General features: G+C 41.0%; 1 protein-coding gene across 10 annotated transcripts in view; it reads right to left on the bottom strand.

Annotated features, from left to right (window-relative positions):
- Window positions 1-2853: 2853 nt before the first annotated feature.
- The window catches only part of celf6 (CUGBP Elav-like family member 6), a 167628-nt gene continuing 153953 nt past the window's right edge, over window positions 2854-16528 (bottom strand). For 9 of the 10 annotated variants that reach the window (XM_086025105.1, XM_086025108.1, XM_086025106.1 and 6 more), the window contains exons 12-13: window positions 15827-15976; window positions 2854-10417 (exon numbers count right to left, since the gene is read on the bottom strand). In XM_086025105.1, the coding sequence (XP_085881231.1) occupies window positions 15849-15976 (128 nt within the window). In that variant the 3' untranslated portion in view covers window positions 2854-10417; window positions 15827-15848. Of the gene's footprint in view, window positions 10418-15826; window positions 15977-16405; window positions 16524-16528 lie in introns of those variants that run through there. The other variant, XR_015086065.1, reaches the window with a different exon arrangement.

The raw sequence follows: 16528 nt of genomic DNA, 5'->3' as shown, positions 1-16528 counted from the left end.
CATCCGCTTCGAACAAATCATGAATGGATGACAAATTAGCCTGCCGCATCATGAACCATTTTTACTTGTAATGCGGCTCAAAAATCCAAATGATGTGCTATCTGACACGAGACAATTTCATTTAGATTTCAACAAATGGCAAAAGTTTCAGGGGTTCGGTAAACGTGATATAAGCCCGATGGGAACTGATGTATTGCTATAAACGTTTACAATGGGATGGCTTGGCTCCGAAATTGTCAAGAATATACTTTGAGAGAGGATCACGATGCATCCGTCATCATTAAAACCAGTAAAAGAACATTTCTGTGGAATTAATATCGTGATTGATACGTAATTGATATTGACGGCCATCTGTCGTAATACGAATGACATCGCGTATGATCGCTTTGTCCTCTGCCGCATTTCGAAGCCTAGCAATTTTGGCTATATTGCGGATTTATCCAGAAAGAAGGAAACGGAGACAGTTAAAAAATCAAAACAGTGTGGAAACGCAGTACATAATATTATGATGTTATATTAAGTTAATGTTGAATGTCTCGCATTCGAATTGGACTGAATTTTACCGTATCAGCAATGGAGTGAATCGGAACACAACTGGAATAAATTGTAAAATAGTTGGAGTGATCTTGATTGTATTTTATTGTAATTTGTGGCAGCCCTGTCATCATTGGAGTAAATTGCACTGTATCGGATAAAAATGATACACTGCAGAAATTCCACTGGAAATCTTATTGAACCCAGAAAAATTATACTTGGAAAAAGCCAAATTATCTGCCAACAGAACAATAACATTTTATTTGACAAGATTTTGAAAAATAAGAAAATAATACTAGGCCCATATCAAACACAGTGGTCTTGAAATTAGTATTTTTAAACTAAAAACAAGTAATATTGTCATTTTTCAAGCTGTAATATTTAGGGCTATTTTCTCAAAAGAAGGAAACAGTCACTTAGATTTCAGTTTTTTCAGGGTAGAGAATTACAGTATGTCGTAATTGTACCTGGAGTGAATTTTGCCGCATTGCGAGTTGCCGACTACGCATTGTGAACGTCGTATACATGGCGGTGTATCGCAATACGTACTCCATCGGCCTCAGTGACACGCCCATCGGATATAGTTTGCTGATCAATCAATCAATCGGTCAATCCAAACTGCGTGTACATGAAGTCACAAAGAGACTACGTCAAATAATTGAGGCTAACTCTCCCCGAAAATTGGAACAATCTGTCAATCCCTTTTTGTTACAAGCCAAACACGGATAAAGACAGCACTCTGTCCCCCTGTCCAATCCATACTCGCTGATTATCCCCAACTCTGAAACATTGGAAAAATGGAGCTGTCAAAAAGGTCTTGTTGTACCCCCGCAACCCCCCCGGAGACAAACAACCCCCCCCCTCCCCCCTTAGCACTTTTCATTCAGCTTTAGGGCCTATGCAACAGATTGAGTATCGACATCGCGTGGCTGTCGAGGCTTACGGCTCAAAGGCAACAGTGGAGGGAAATTCTCCGGGGGGTGAGAGATTCAATCGAAGGGGACCAAAATAATTCCGCAAGACTCACTCGAGGAACAATCCAGTTTGTCATGTATCAGGAATCATGGATTGTCTTCCCTCACAATGGAGTGGCTCTAGGGAGGCTTCAGCGCGGGAATCAAGACGCGAATAGCCCAGAGTCAGTGGCCTCGTCTTTGCCCCCGCCCCTTTTTTTTTATCACCTGCAAATTTAGCAACCGTAAATCTGTTTCCACACCAATGCTGGGGCACAGGTACACTACCGAGGGCCATAAACAAGAAATTATGAGGGGTGTCTCTGGCATGGTTTGGCCATTGATGTCCCCTGGGGTGGAAGGCCCCATTTCAGGGAACAATAACTGTCTAAGGGAGTTTAGATGTTTCCACCATGATGGGGAAGTTGTGGATGTAGGAATTGGTCGATTTATGTTTTAGAAAGAACCGGCACATCCCACCCATCAACCTTGTGATACAGAGGCTTAGTTTCAAGACTTTACAACACAGGTGTCCAACTCCGGTCCTCGAGGGCCACTATCTTGCTTGTTTTAGATTTTTCCCTCCTCCAACACACCACATTAAAATGATCAGAATTCTTTTCAGGCTGCTGGTAAAAACTGGCGCATCATCTTCATGCCGGTCGAGTTTACTGTGTTTGAGAATTTGGCAGACCACAATGCAGCATCTTGTGCGGTCCGGCGGACCGAGGGCGTTTTCTTTGACATGCCCCCGGCGCACCTGACAATTTGGTGACAGAAAGTAGACTATTAGGCCAGATAAAAGCAGGTCTAAGTTGTGGCGCAGGTGTTGTAACGCGATTTTGCCGGATTATTGGAGCCTCTTTCGTTGGCCAGAAATGAGTCGGATGTGTTCTGTCCTACAATGATTTGCTCGTCGTCTATGAACATACCAAAAGAGCTAATTAATATTGTAGCTATTTTCCAAGATGGTGCTTATAGTGAAAAAATGTCAACACATTGTTGTATAAATTGCCAAAGTGAAGAAGAATTATTATAGCGGTCAAAATAACTGCCTAATATGCAAAGGTTTATCAGTATTGCCGCATATTGGTCCATATATTATAACTTGATCACAATACATCCTTCAATTATTGTTTAACATGAACGTAACCATTGTGAGCAAAGTTCTCAAGACATGTCTCATTGTATATCCAACAAATGGTTCTTGTTCAAGAACCTTTGAAAGGTGATCAATACTTTTGATTTATAGAGTATATTCATAGCAAATGCCGTACTTGTATCATTGACTGAATGATTGGTCCAAAGGTACCTGAAGCACTACAAGCTCTGCAATGTGAAGGAATAAAATGGACAAAGCGGGTGATCATTTTTCTACAGGACTGTGCTTTATTTTAGTCTAAGCAGAATATAATGAACTAGAGAACTACAGTGTTCAGGAGCACTATGGGGAGGAAGGATATCACTCCAAAACCAGGGGAATCGGTCCCGAGCCAACATTAATTCAAATTACATCTCTGTTTCAAAAATAAGTCAAGAAGAAAATGCTATCTCAGTTGGTTCGAGTCATGGAACAATAGCATTTCATTCATTGCTAATTTGAATAAATACATGAAAACGAATGAATAGGATTAGACGGAAAAGCTGGGAATCACTCGTGGTAGAAAAATCCATGAGGCAAAAATTTCTACTGACTCAGCCTGACTATTCTGAAGGCTCTGATTGGATTCTCAGTTGGCGCAAACCGCTCAGTCTTCTGAGTTCTACGTTTTGGTCCATGTAACCAATGGCGATGGAGACGTTCTCATTCATGCAACGAATGGGGTTGAGATCAATTAAACAGTAGGTTTTTTTTCGACTGTTGGGATTTGGTATCTCCCCATTTTTACAATACAGGGTGTCCCAGCAGTGTTCACAGGTAGTACCGCGAGAGAGAGAGAGAGAGAGAGAGAGAGACAGAGAGAGAGAGGGAGAGGGAATAGGCTGGGTTTAAGGCAGAATTCCCTCGTCACATTGGCAAATCAACATCTCCAGTGGACTGCGGTTGGGAGGCAAAACCCACGCCGCAAAATAGGACAAAAAAATAATGTAAACACAGACGTGACAAACCACCAGCCCTTAAGAAAAGAAACATAATCAAACAGACGAGAATTCATCCATAGCATAATTACAAAGTTACAGCATAAATTTTGACGTGATGATGTTGGTGGGTTTTCTTGACTTTGCTGCCTTTTGGGGACTCATTTTTGACCGAGGACCAGGACAAATTGGAGACGTCTAACATGGGTCAAAATTGATTCCTTAACCGGTGTTAAAAAAAACAGGTGATATTTTTTTTTTTTTTTTGGGGGGGCAGAGGGTTCGGGTAAAGGCCAAAGTTTTGCTTATGGAGATGACAAGTCTGCAGGGTCCCCAAAAGTGACATAAGCGCAAGAGTGCGTTGGACTTTCTACTTGAATCCACATGATCAGTACCATAAGTGCATTTTGTCCAGTTTATTAAGAGCTGTCAGCATGCGGAATCTCTTAAGGATTTTTTTTTGTGCTTTTTTTTTTTTTTTTCATTTTTATTTTTATTTTTTTGTACATATGCAGCCTGAAAAATATAAATAAATACAAAAAAAAAAAACATCATAATAAACTTCATGATGAGTCCATCCCAGCTTCGGAAAACATTGGGAAAATCAGTTTTCCAACATGGAGTATAAAATCCTTGTGAATCACTGTACAAGAAATAAAATTATTGTATTATCTATTCATTTTTTTAAATTATTCCATAGGTTCCTTCTCTTTATTTGACTGAAATATATTATTAAATCCTTTGTTTTTTTCTTTTTTCTTTTTTTTTTTTACTTTTCAACATGACATATTGTACGTAGCCCATAAAGAAGGCTGAACAAAATTGAAAAATAAGCTATATTGTATTTACAAGAGAGATGTAGCAGCAGTGTGGTCTAGAGTCATGGCAGGTAACATGTTAATTCAATAATTGGTCACTTCTTGGTCCCCTTCTTCCAATTTGTGACTTATCTTCGATTGGCTACTGCTTTTTAATGTTTCAAAGCAGATTGAGAACATGATCTGGCATCATTTTCCAGTACTGGTACCTCCAATGGTACCGTACCTCCCACCATTCACTGTGACCATAGCCTTCTTTCCACCAAGCAGTACAGTCCGGTTAATTTGGGGTGCAAGTCCCCCCATTGTAAATGTTCCCAAAATATCCGAGCTGAACTGTCAGTTCGCCGGTCCCACTGTTAGATTTCCCTACGCTTCAATATGCTTTGGTACAATTGTATAAGGTGGAACAAGACATGCTGCGGTCTCTTGATTGGTCCACCATATTTGCTGTCACAACTAAAACCACCATTCTGCCTACTCATGCCACATTGAAAATGCAAGTCTAATCGGGGACTATTTATCGGAATCCAACCATGGTGAAGTGAACTGCTTGGTGGAAACAACTTCTGTTTAATATTACAGGTAACTTTACTGATCCCAAAGGAAATTCTTTGTCGACTGTCTTAATCCATGGCCCTGTGCTTGGAAGAGTAAGACAAATTCAAAACTTGAGGGACTGAAAAATGACTCATAGATCCAGCACTGCTGTGGTGTATCAAGTGACATCATTGTTGAAGAGAGTTGGGCTTCTCAGAGCACACTACTGTACAATCTCTCTACTTTTCGGCTATTTACATAAAGAAATGACACAAACAAATTGGTCATTATTGTTCCGAGTCAAACATGATCGTACATCCCTAGTGACTTCTGTGCATTGGCTTAGGCTTACGCTGTCATCTGTTTGTTGTTACTCTTTGTGATTGGTTGATAGGAATTATGTACTTCATCGGCTTGTTCATCGGCTCCATCCCGTTGACGGGATGTAATCTCCCATTTGAGGATGAGGCGGTAAAGCGAGGCACTGAACTGCTCCACTAATCATGACATCATGGCGCCTGATGTCCTGAATATCAGGAGTGATTTTGTGGAGTTTTCAGGTTTCAGCCCCTCCCTGCTGACTACGGCCACCCAGTGCCTATTTCCATCGCAAAAATCCCATTTCCACAGCAGTCTTGCTGTCCCAGCTCGAGTGAGATGACGGAAAAGCTCTGTCTCGAAGCAGCTCGTAAATGAGAGGCATTAATTTCTTCCCTCCTGTCCAACAGGTTACTGTAATTATCTCTACACTTTCAGTCAATTACATTTCACTTCCTTCCCTTGACAATCTCTATTTTGGGGTGAACGTTGGAGACTGATGGACGTGCCCGTCCCGATATTGGTTGCAGGTGATCTCAACGGCTAAAAGTACACCTACAACTGAGAGATTTATATACTGTATACAGTATGCAACACTGTAGGCAGTGTCCAAATAGATACAGGTATTCGAATTAAAAAAAAAAAAAATTGTAGGATAAGACAATTTCCAGTAAACTTTGTGTGGGGTGATAAATCTGACAAGAACATTTGGCAATAAGCCAACGAAAAATCCGAATCCAATAACTTCTTTGAACTTTTTTGCCAGTACGGTTGACTTGAGGCCAAGTTGGGGCAGTGACCCAACAACATACAGCTAACAAAGCTCCAACTACAGTTCTGAAGTGCAGACACAAAGATCTGTATTCCCTTTCTGACCGTTACAGTCCACTTGCATTGGGCCTTTGTGGGCTTTTTACCACAGGCTTTTAATTGGATAAAATGGCCTTATGGTTGAGGTTATTAGCACCAACTGTAGCCTTGTCATGATCATGTCATTGAAAATGCTCTTTCAGGTTGAAGTTTCAAAATATATGCCGTAGTTGGTTTGTTTTTTGTGTTTTTAAATGTGTAAAAAAATATAAAACAACCTGTGTACATATGGACAAATCTTTTGTCATCTTAAGACTGAGACTCAAAGTATGTTATTGCATCATACAGGTAAATAATGTTGTACTTCTGGGTAAAAACAAAACAAAACGACAACAACAATAAAGACGACACGGCTCTTTCTGTTTTTTACTACCCATCACTTTCAAACGCTTGTCCTCGTGGAGCAAAGTAATTCAGACTCGTGGGGCAAAGTAATAGACTATCTTTGTTGGAAATTTCCAACTGCCTATCTGGCGCTTTCATTTCGCCTTGCCGTAGGATATTGCGTGTCGTAAATCCAGCACTGGTTAGTCAGCAGCACGGGAGGCTAGCGTGGGTGTCGGCTCACCTGGGTGCGCAACCCGCCACTGGGAGCAAGAACGGCATCTGGTAGCGACCCTGCGAGAGTCGTTGTTTGAGGTTTCGCTCTCCGCTTACAGCAGCCACTGCAACGTGAGGCCAAAGCGAGCGCAGGAAATTTCATTGCTTATGGAACATTAGATTTGCCATCAATTAGTTCTGCTTCTCATGACCAAGAAGCACTTTGCAGAGCACAGCTTTGCTTTGACTGACTCCCTGCTTCATGAATGCACCTGATCGCAAATCAAAGACAGAGGGGAGGAGCGCAACAGTGGCACATTTCCTCGTATTGTGGCCGGGGGTGTTTATTCTTTCAACTGCAGAGAGTACATGGTATCAATTAGGTGTGTTTTGGTGAAAACGTTTGATAGGCAATATAAAATGTTTTTTAGCCACAACATGACAACATTCCGTACTGCATCTGCTATTTTGTCTTTGGGGATATTTCGGCAGTGTTGCAAATGCCAGGTCAGCTGTCAACAGGCTCGCTAATGTGGGGGTAGGCACAAACATCATTTTGGCGGATCTTTACTCCGTCATCCGAAGGAAGTTTCCGCCCCCGGCTTGCCATTTGGTCCCGGTGAATATCGTGGAGATTTCCTTCTTTTTGAAAATGTTGCTGAATAAAAGCTGGTGATTACATTGCAAGATGGGCAATAAAGGGCAGGGGATAATTGAACGGTAGTGTGAACCGACGTTGAGTTCAATGAGCAGAACTGAGGGATGGGCTTTTGACACGATCTTGGCAACTTGCGCTTTGTCACAATGAATCTACAAATGTGTAGCACATCGCTTGTCGGTTATTTGCAATAAATCTAGTTTGGATGTTTTTTTCTCGAGAGAAAATAGGATTTAATACTCAAACTGCTTGGACCAAGAAAACAGACTTTTTGAAGCCTTCAATCCTATTCCCTTTTTGGGAAACACACAGCAAAGATATATGGTGCTTGTCACCAGGAGCTTGGTTACACCTTCTATTTTTATAGTGTTTGGGCTTCATCCTAGGAGCATTACTTTGAAGGATGTTTACACCGTCCGCCCACCCCTCCGTTCTTCTTAGTGCCCGCCATCCACCACTGCTGAACGAATCGTTGCAACGTTTCAACCGAGCAAATTGGGGAATGTTCAGAGCTAATTTACAAGTTGGCATTTTATGAAGGTGTGTGCCCTCATCTTTTCTTAAATCTACACGGATTGTTACTAAGAAAGTAGGTCGAGGAACATGTTCACAGTTGGAATGTACATGATGTAGTGTCTTATGTCATACATCTTTAGGTAGTTGTTCATATAATAACGCTATTTGATGTTTTGACGCTTTGGAGGGGATGTCGGACAAAACTATACGACTTCAAACAAAGCAGTCCTGTTCCCACCCAGCGGTATGGTTCCGTTCAGTTCGGTATGCAATTTATTGTTTCCATGGTAGTAGCTCCCCTTTTGAGTATCTTTTCCTTCGGGTGTCCCTGTGATACCTTTGGTACGGTTGTGTAAGATGGAGCAAGACACATGCTTTCTCTTTTGCGTTCTCAGTCGCTCTTGCAGAGCAAACTTGTTGGATCAAACCCGCAAGAAAAATATCTGCTTGTTACCCACAACCCAGCAAATGAGGGATATTATTGCAATTGCGCCCCTTTTTCGAAGCGCCCCAACATTCTTTCAAGAAACCCACCTCACCATCCCAGAATTGATTTCCACGCATTGTCATAGCTCTGTTGCAGCTCTGATACGACGTAGGAAGGCCGATTATTGGCGGGTTCTTCTCGCCCTATGACCCGTCCATTTTGTTTGTACAGAACAAAAATGGCGGAAAATCAAGGCAAAATTACATGCTGTGGAATGGTGGACTATGTGGCTGCCTCATAGCCAAAATGATCCGGTTAAATCTTCGCCATATCCTTACCACATTCCAACAACATGCCTGTTAGGATAATTTAACACTCTCTTTTCATCGCTGTCCTGTGGAAAAACACGTATGTCCCATGTTGGATTTTTAAAATATATTTTCACGTTAATGCAATGTCTGTAACACAGAAACCACATTCACGTAAAAATGAAAAATATGCACACAAGTGTTTTTCACAGGACAGCCACGTTTTGTTAGCATCGCAGTGTTAGATACGAACGTGAGTGCAACCGTTTGTGTCGGTATATCCTGTGATTGACTGGCAAACAAGTCTGTGATGTACACACCCTCTCGTCCAAAGTCAGCTAAAACAGAATAAGATAAGCATTTGGAAATTGACTGATTACATCCTATTTGTAAGTCACTATCGAAGCCTGATCAGAGAACCATACCGTGGCAAACTGAACTTTACCACTTGGTGGAAACGTGACTGATTTTCATTCTAATGGCAGTTTCAGTAGCTTTTCTGTTCCCTCAAAATCCTTGTATTCACCACCCTTCATTGAACCACTTTGCTTTTTACGTTGCTCAATACAAAAAGGTCAGAAAAAAAAAAAAATCGAAAAGATGCCCCGGGGGTCCGTGTTGCTTGGTCTTTTACAGTGGATTGTCGCTTGAACGTAAAGGCTAAGGAGAAGCCTTGAGTGTCTGCACTCTGTCCAGCGCAGGCACGAGTCAGTTCAGTCTTTGCCCTTTCCGGGAAACGGTTTCTCCTTTTGTGGTGCCTCCGACATCGTGATGAGCGCAATATCCAGTGGCGTAGACAGCACTGTCCATTGTTCCTTATTTTCTTCTCCCTTATCATTGCAAATTCAAGTATATTTTTTTTTTGAACAACAGGGAAAATGAGAAAATGTACATGTTTTTTTCTTACCTACTTCACTATGATACAATGTGTTGCCCGGTTAGCGTCCAGAGCAAAAAAAAAATCAGCCCCTACACTACAATTCCATTTTTTTTTTCAATACATAGTCCGTTTTCTTTTATTACAGTAGGCCACTGGATATTGATTTAATGTATTTTTTTTGTTCCTTTTTTTGACTAAGAGTAATACTTGTTAGCTACAAGGTATGTGTTTTTTTTAAATATATATTTATATATTTATATATTTATATTCTTTTAAAAAGTGTTTTTTTTTTTTTTTTTTTTTTAGTCCTTTGGTCCCTATTTCCTAAGGAATGATGCATGTAAATTATCCTGGATTCTTCCTCTTCTTTGTCGTCATCATCCATCCAGTGCTGGGCCCTGTCACAGAGCACACAACGTCTGTGTAGGCACAAAAACCAAAATGGCAGCAGGCTGGTGTGTGTACGTGTGTGTATATGCTTGTGTAAGTGTGTTTGCTTCAGTACAGTACTTGGAATTGGCATTTGCACTTATGTACAACACGTTTTTTTTTGTGTGTGTGTGTGTGTTATTTTCATTAGCTATAGCATGTTGTTTGTCTGCGTGTTGATGGTATGCATGCTTTGAGCATAATGAGTCTATAAATGTTTTTTTTTTCTTCTTCTTTTCAACACATCATGTCTAAAAAAGAGCAGCAAAAAAGTCGGCCTTTGCAAAAAAATTGGCTTCCAACGGATGCCGAGACAAAAATAAATTAATAAATGCGGATTAATAAGACAAAAAAAGAAAAAAAGAAAAGGCATTTGCAAAAAAGGGATAACAAAAACAAGTTTGGGATCCTTCACTCGGTCACCAAATCTTCCAGTGGGATCCCAGCAGGATTAAGGGACCACCTGTCCGTCGTGATATGTAGCAGAGCAAGGAGTCTTTGTACTTTGACTGCACTTGTGGAAATAAGGTGTTGTGGGCCCTTCATCCTGCGACACACAGAGAGAGAGCGAATGAGTTATCACACAGACTGACTTGACAGGCATCGCCAGCATGACCCGCTGATGGGGCAGAAAAAATAAATACAATTAGTAGTGTAGTATTTGTCAATCATATCCAAAAATAAGTGAGCTGGAGGTGGTGTGTAGATTTTTTTTAACCTAGATTTTAACCTCTCACCGACCCCATCAATGCTCCTTTGTAAGATATTGGGAGTCCAGCCAAAGCCCATTGAGGCTGAGTGTGTCATTTTTACACCACCTCTGGGTTCTTTTCAACCATTTTTTCCCCTCATTGATAATTAGCCTTGCCCTTGTGCAGACAAAACGTCTAGTTAAACAGTTTTACTTATTTCAGTTGTTTGTTGGCTAAAACTAGTAACTAAACAGTTCATAGAATGACAGAAATGGCAGCAGCAACCAAACGAGAGAGAGTCCACAAGATGCAGCTCTGCCTTTTGTGTTGACACGTTACAGATAAATGTATCCACGCGCTGGAGATTTGGAGATAAAAGATGGAGTTTATCTCGAATATGTTGCGAGCTATGATGTGGGTGAAGAAAGGCTGCGATATCACAGCAAATTGCTCTTCGAAACAGCCGACATGAAAGGCCGCGACTCTCCGATGCGAACCCGCTGCCAGACACTCTTTGTTCTACCGTCCGCCTCCTGTAAAATGAGCTTGTTATCGTTCCATAATAGATCTGCTTTTTAGATGTTCGTCAAATCGAGGCCAGCCATTAGCTGCATACAAACGGCCAACGCTTCTGATTATGGATTCTGGTTTGGAGGCAACAACTGACTCGAGCTGCACGTCTACCAGAGCACAAGATCAATGGCTTTAATGGAGTTTTATTTTATTTTCTATGCTAACAACGCTGGGAAAACATTGCCGTACTAAAACCTTGCTAGATAACATCTTCGTAGAGTGCAACCAACATGTATTGCTTCAAAGGTTGCACAATTCAGAATTTCAACCAAGTATGCGTCTACATTTGGGTCAAAGGGTAATTCGTCTTGTCATGTTTTGTGACTTTTTGTGACACCTGTTCATTTTTTTTTTTTATTTTATGGATTTTTGGGCACACGGGCCAACCAGGGGTGGGCGGCGGTCTCCAAATGCCGACCTCACGGTGCAGATGCACGCTCCACCACGTTGAAACTCAAGGCGTGACTAGCGCTCGACATTTAAATACAATGAGAAGGTCTACTTTGATTGCTCATAATTGAAGTCAGCAGTGACCACTCCCAGACTGGCGCAGGTCCGCAGACCCCCCTCTCTCAGATCCGCCGACCTGCCCTCATCTGTGAAATGACCGACAATGGCTCTTACCCGCGTCTACACAGAATTATGCCACGCAGGAGTTAGGCTGTTCACGAAAATAGAGCCCCAAGTTGCTCATTTTGTGCTCTGTCTGAAACCCCCAAAGATTCAACAAAAAGAAGCCGAAACCCTGTCGAAACAGAAATTGGTGTCAAGGATCGTAGTTTGTGGTGTGCTGTCTTATAATTTAGAGTACTAATACAGGAAAGTACTAAAAAAGGAAATTATAACCATGATTTTGGGCTGCTTCGAGAACACTGAAAATGTCACTCCAAGACATTTTTTTTTTCTTTTCTATTTACATCGCTTGCTATCGGCATCATTGCTTCAAAACACAAACAAGCCGGAGTAGGACCAGAATCGGCGTGGATTGTCTTTGATCTTTGAGCTTCTACTGCATTTGTTGCCGAAAGATTTTTTGAACCTCACTCTGTCACATTTCATAGACACCTCCGTAAAAGGCTCCTCGAACGTTAAGAGGTGTACTCAGAGCCACAAAGGCGCCTGCGGTGACCCTCCCCACCCGGCGCAGACAGTCCCCAGGGTGCATCTGGCTAGACAAAAGGAAGGGCAGAGTCACCTGCCTTTGAGAGAACACACTCGCACTGAAATTGACTTAGCCTTATCAAGGATTGACCTGGCCAGACCGCAAACTTGCAAAGAAAGGACCTTTTTCTCAGCAAATATGATGCCGGCACGTGGGCAATAAAAAAAAAAAAAATATATATATATATATATATATATATATATATATATATATATATATATATATATATATATATATATATATATATATATATATATATAATGGAATTGTCCTGTTACCAACAGGATCCGTTCTGTCTGGCTGCAAGGTGGTGATATTTTTGGGCTAATGCGGCTAGGCGGTGCCGCTAGCTGCTCTGTTGCCACAGTGTAATCGGTTTGCAGCCTCATAAATAAATAAATGAGAAGTGATTCTGGTGTTGGGCAAACAAAACAATCTTGCATGAGTGAGGCCTGCGCAGATGGAAATCCGCCGAGAAGTGGAGTGTCAACATTTGCCCGTGCTCTCGCCGAGATTTAATTGGCCGCGCAAACACGGCGGGGTCATCTCAGTCTCAACCCATCTTGCCGCTAAACAGCTGTTGATAGCGTTTGGAAAAAAGTCCTTTTTTATAAGACTTTCAAATAAAATCACAAATAATTGAGCGCTTGAGGAAACACTGTGAACTTGAGGAAATTGTGATATAGAGAAACATCAATAAATACAGTGGAACCACCAATGTCGAACACCCCAAAAGTCGTACACTGTCTGAATATTGTCGGGCTGTAATTCGGTGAGCATTCCAATTATTTTTGTGCTTTGCTTTTTTTTTTTTTTTTTTGTAATACCTGGGATTGCAATGAGAAATGGCACTTCCCTGTCCGCTCCGTTCTAAATGATCGGCAATTCATTTTATCACTGTATTTCCACATACCTTTTTTTTTCTCTATTTTCTCTTTACCGTAATATAATGCCAGTCTAAATTCTGCCCCGTGTACAACATTGTCATTACGTACTGTAAATTACATATATACTGTAAACCTCAAGGTGGGCAAATCAACTAACTTTTTCTGGTCCGTCATCCGTCAGTGGCCTGGGTACCTGTCCATCATTCGTCAGCCTATCATTTTACGTGACGAACCGGATCGTAGTCGTCAGTTCGTCTGTCACATAGCCCTCACTTTTCTTATTATTGCGACGCACCACGACGATTGGGTAAACAAAAAGACCAAACAACAGGATTGACATGTTAAATAGAAGTGACAAATAATTATCAGCGCTCCTCCATAGAAAGTCATTTGATGCTTCTTTTTGTGGCGGCGAGGACAGATTCCCAGACAACGTGTGGTCTGAAAAGGATGAATTGATGTTTTGTTTTGTTTTTTCCCTTTTTGTATATGCACAAAGATAACCCTGAAGGCAGAAATGCTTATTTCAAAAACCGTCCTGTCTACAGTAATTGGATTTGCCTTGCATTGTTTGCGACGAGGTCGGCCACACAGTGAGAGCTGCATTGTTTCTTTTTATTTTTTCTCTATTTTTTTTACATTAAGTTTATCTTTTCTGCACAGAAACGCAATTTGTGTAGCTTCTTACTGGTAGAAGAGATCACTGCTTGATCTTTTTTTTATTTTTTTTTATTTAATATTAAAATTTCACCAACCAAAATTACGTATCAGAGGGGAATAAAACGGGCCTTAGAATTTATCATCATATGAAAGTTTGTATTTATTTTTAAACCAAAGGGAAACCTCACTGAAGTTTCATTCGATGTTTTTGTTTCATTATTATGTAGATGGTGTGGAAGGCTGGAAATCCAGCAGTTGCTGCAAAAGTTTGATAAAGTTACTTGAAGGTTGAAAAGAGCCCTTTTGGACAAGGTGTCCATTCAGGGAATGGTGCAAAATATTTGGATGAGTTGTCTATTAAGAGGTAAGTAAAATTTTGTGTCTGTGAGGAGTTCGGAATGCCATTTTGGACTGTGTGCCGATTATGGTGAAGATGTGAAATTTCAAACCAGCTGTCATTAGAAATAAGGTGTGACATTTGGTCTAGGGCTAAGTTCCACAATTTTGAACCAAGTGTCGTTTACAGATAACGTGCAACATTTGAACCTGTAATAACGGGAAGGAGCTACATTAGTGACCAGGTGTCTAACAGGAGAAAGATATTATGGGTAAGGTGTGAAGTTTTGAATCAGGGTTAAGATGTAACATTTTGGGCTTGGTGTCTGTTCAGGGAAAGGTGCAATGTTTTGGCAGCAGGTGTCTGGTATGGTGCAAGATTTACAACCTAGTCTCTATTCAAGACAAGGGTGTCCGATTCATTGTTGACACGGGCCACATTGTAGTTTGGATTTCCTTTGGAAATCCGTTACGACTGAGAACACAAATATATTTATAAAACACAACAAATTGAGGAATAACTAGTTCTGAAATCAGAGGTCTGTAAAAACAGTTTCCTTTTTTTTTTTTTTTTTTTTTTTTAAAAGGGTCTCGGTAACAAAATGTTTGCAATATCAACATTTTGAAAGTGAAGACAATTTGCAACTATGGTATTTCAGCAAGAATCATGAAGTCGATGCACATTAAATGATGTGGCGGGCGAAATCTGGGCCTTGAGTTTGACACGTCAAAGGAGGAAGCTCAACAATTTTGATACTGTTTTTCATGTATAAATGATGGTAAATGAAGATATTATGTCATGTGAAATTCGTGTTTATAACAAAATACCGTTTGTCAGAAAGGCAGAGTGATGGTGCAAAGTCTCCCATTTACATCCCATGTTGGGGCTCCTGTTTTGGTTAGCAATGACAATTGTGACAAAAATGAATGGATGTACTTGAAGTTACCGCCCCTTTATTGTTATGAGGGGAAATTAAATCCAGAAAGAACATTCAAAGCGATCATGTGATTATCTTTGAGCAGCTTGCCTTATTTTGAATAACAAGGGAAATCTCGCCTGACCTTAGATGAGGCAACTGAACAAACCTCAAACTCTAAACTTACATTTGCCAACTAACCTTGAAATTGTATTTGTAGAAAATATGATCATTTGTGAAATGATGGTAAACTCTGTTTGGGTAGTCACTGCCTTTGTTTGAAATTTGTGAGCTGCAATTTTGTGGCTTCATCGTTGTGATGTGAAGTCAAGCCGGTCCAACAGCACCGCGGACCAAGTCTGGTTTCCAGCACGCGGCATAGCCGCTGCGGGCTGTCGGCTTTTGTGGATTTGTCCGCTCGACAACATGCATTGATTGTGAACACTGTCTCCGGTTGCCAGGTAATTATGCACAGTTGGGTATTGATGATGTCATCAATTTCACACTGGCAAATCCTGCAGTTGCTAATGGGATTCCGAAGCTTCTTTTGAGAGGGCAAATTTTACAACATATTTAGTCTCTCATGGGGGGGAAAGCTGTATTGACATTTTTTATTTGCCTTTTTTTTTTTTTTTTTTTTTTTTAAATTCATGTCCAAATGTGCTGTTGTACAACACGGTTGACATTGACATGACACCTTATTCCAATTTTAATAATCTGTCACCATACCTTAATCAGAACTGTAGACCAGTCAGTAAGGTCGGTTGGCGTCCTTTGGCCGCTTTAGCTGCACCTTCAGCCTCTTCATGCCTATTTGAAAGCCGTTCATGGCCTGGATGGCGGCTTGGGCGCTAGACGGGTTATCAAAACTCACAAAGCCTGAGACGAGAACACAGAGGGGCGGGGGCGACAAAAGGGAACGGGAAAGTGGAAGAAAAGGGAATATCGGCAGGGATGGAGAGGGGCGACGGGAGGAAGACGAGATGAGAGAGCGTTTGAAAGGAGGCCCCTTTTAACTCGTAACAATGAGATGACAATAGCTCTTTGTTTTGTCTTTTCAGCACATTAATTGAAAATCTGGGAATGAAGAAAAGATGACATAAAATAGCACAAAGGCTAATAAGGCAGATAATACAATCAAAGAGAAGGCGCTATTAGAAACTCAAAAGTGGAACCTGCGACAGTGAGCACAAAAACACAAATATAAGAAAGGTGTAAAAAAAGATGAAATAGAAAATAGAAAAAAGAGATCTGCAAGGAGCATTATCATTAAAACGACACTTTCACCAGGTGTTCACTAATTTTTACCACAGAGTGCTTCATATTAGGGATGGGTACTCCGGCGTCCTTCTGCAGTCCAAAAACATGCATGTTAGGTTCATTGAAGACTCTTGTCAGTTGGGATCGGCTCCAGCAAACCTGTGACCTGAA

Source organism: Filicampus tigris, chromosome 3, assembly GCF_054856515.1.
Source record: "Filicampus tigris isolate MCC_2025a chromosome 3, RoL_Ftig_1.0, whole genome shotgun sequence".
In the NCBI taxonomy this organism is placed as follows: Eukaryota; Metazoa; Chordata; class Actinopteri; order Syngnathiformes; family Syngnathidae; genus Filicampus; species Filicampus tigris.
The sequence above is the reverse complement of the archived record's forward strand: the minus strand, read 5'-3'. Positions and strand labels throughout refer to the sequence as shown.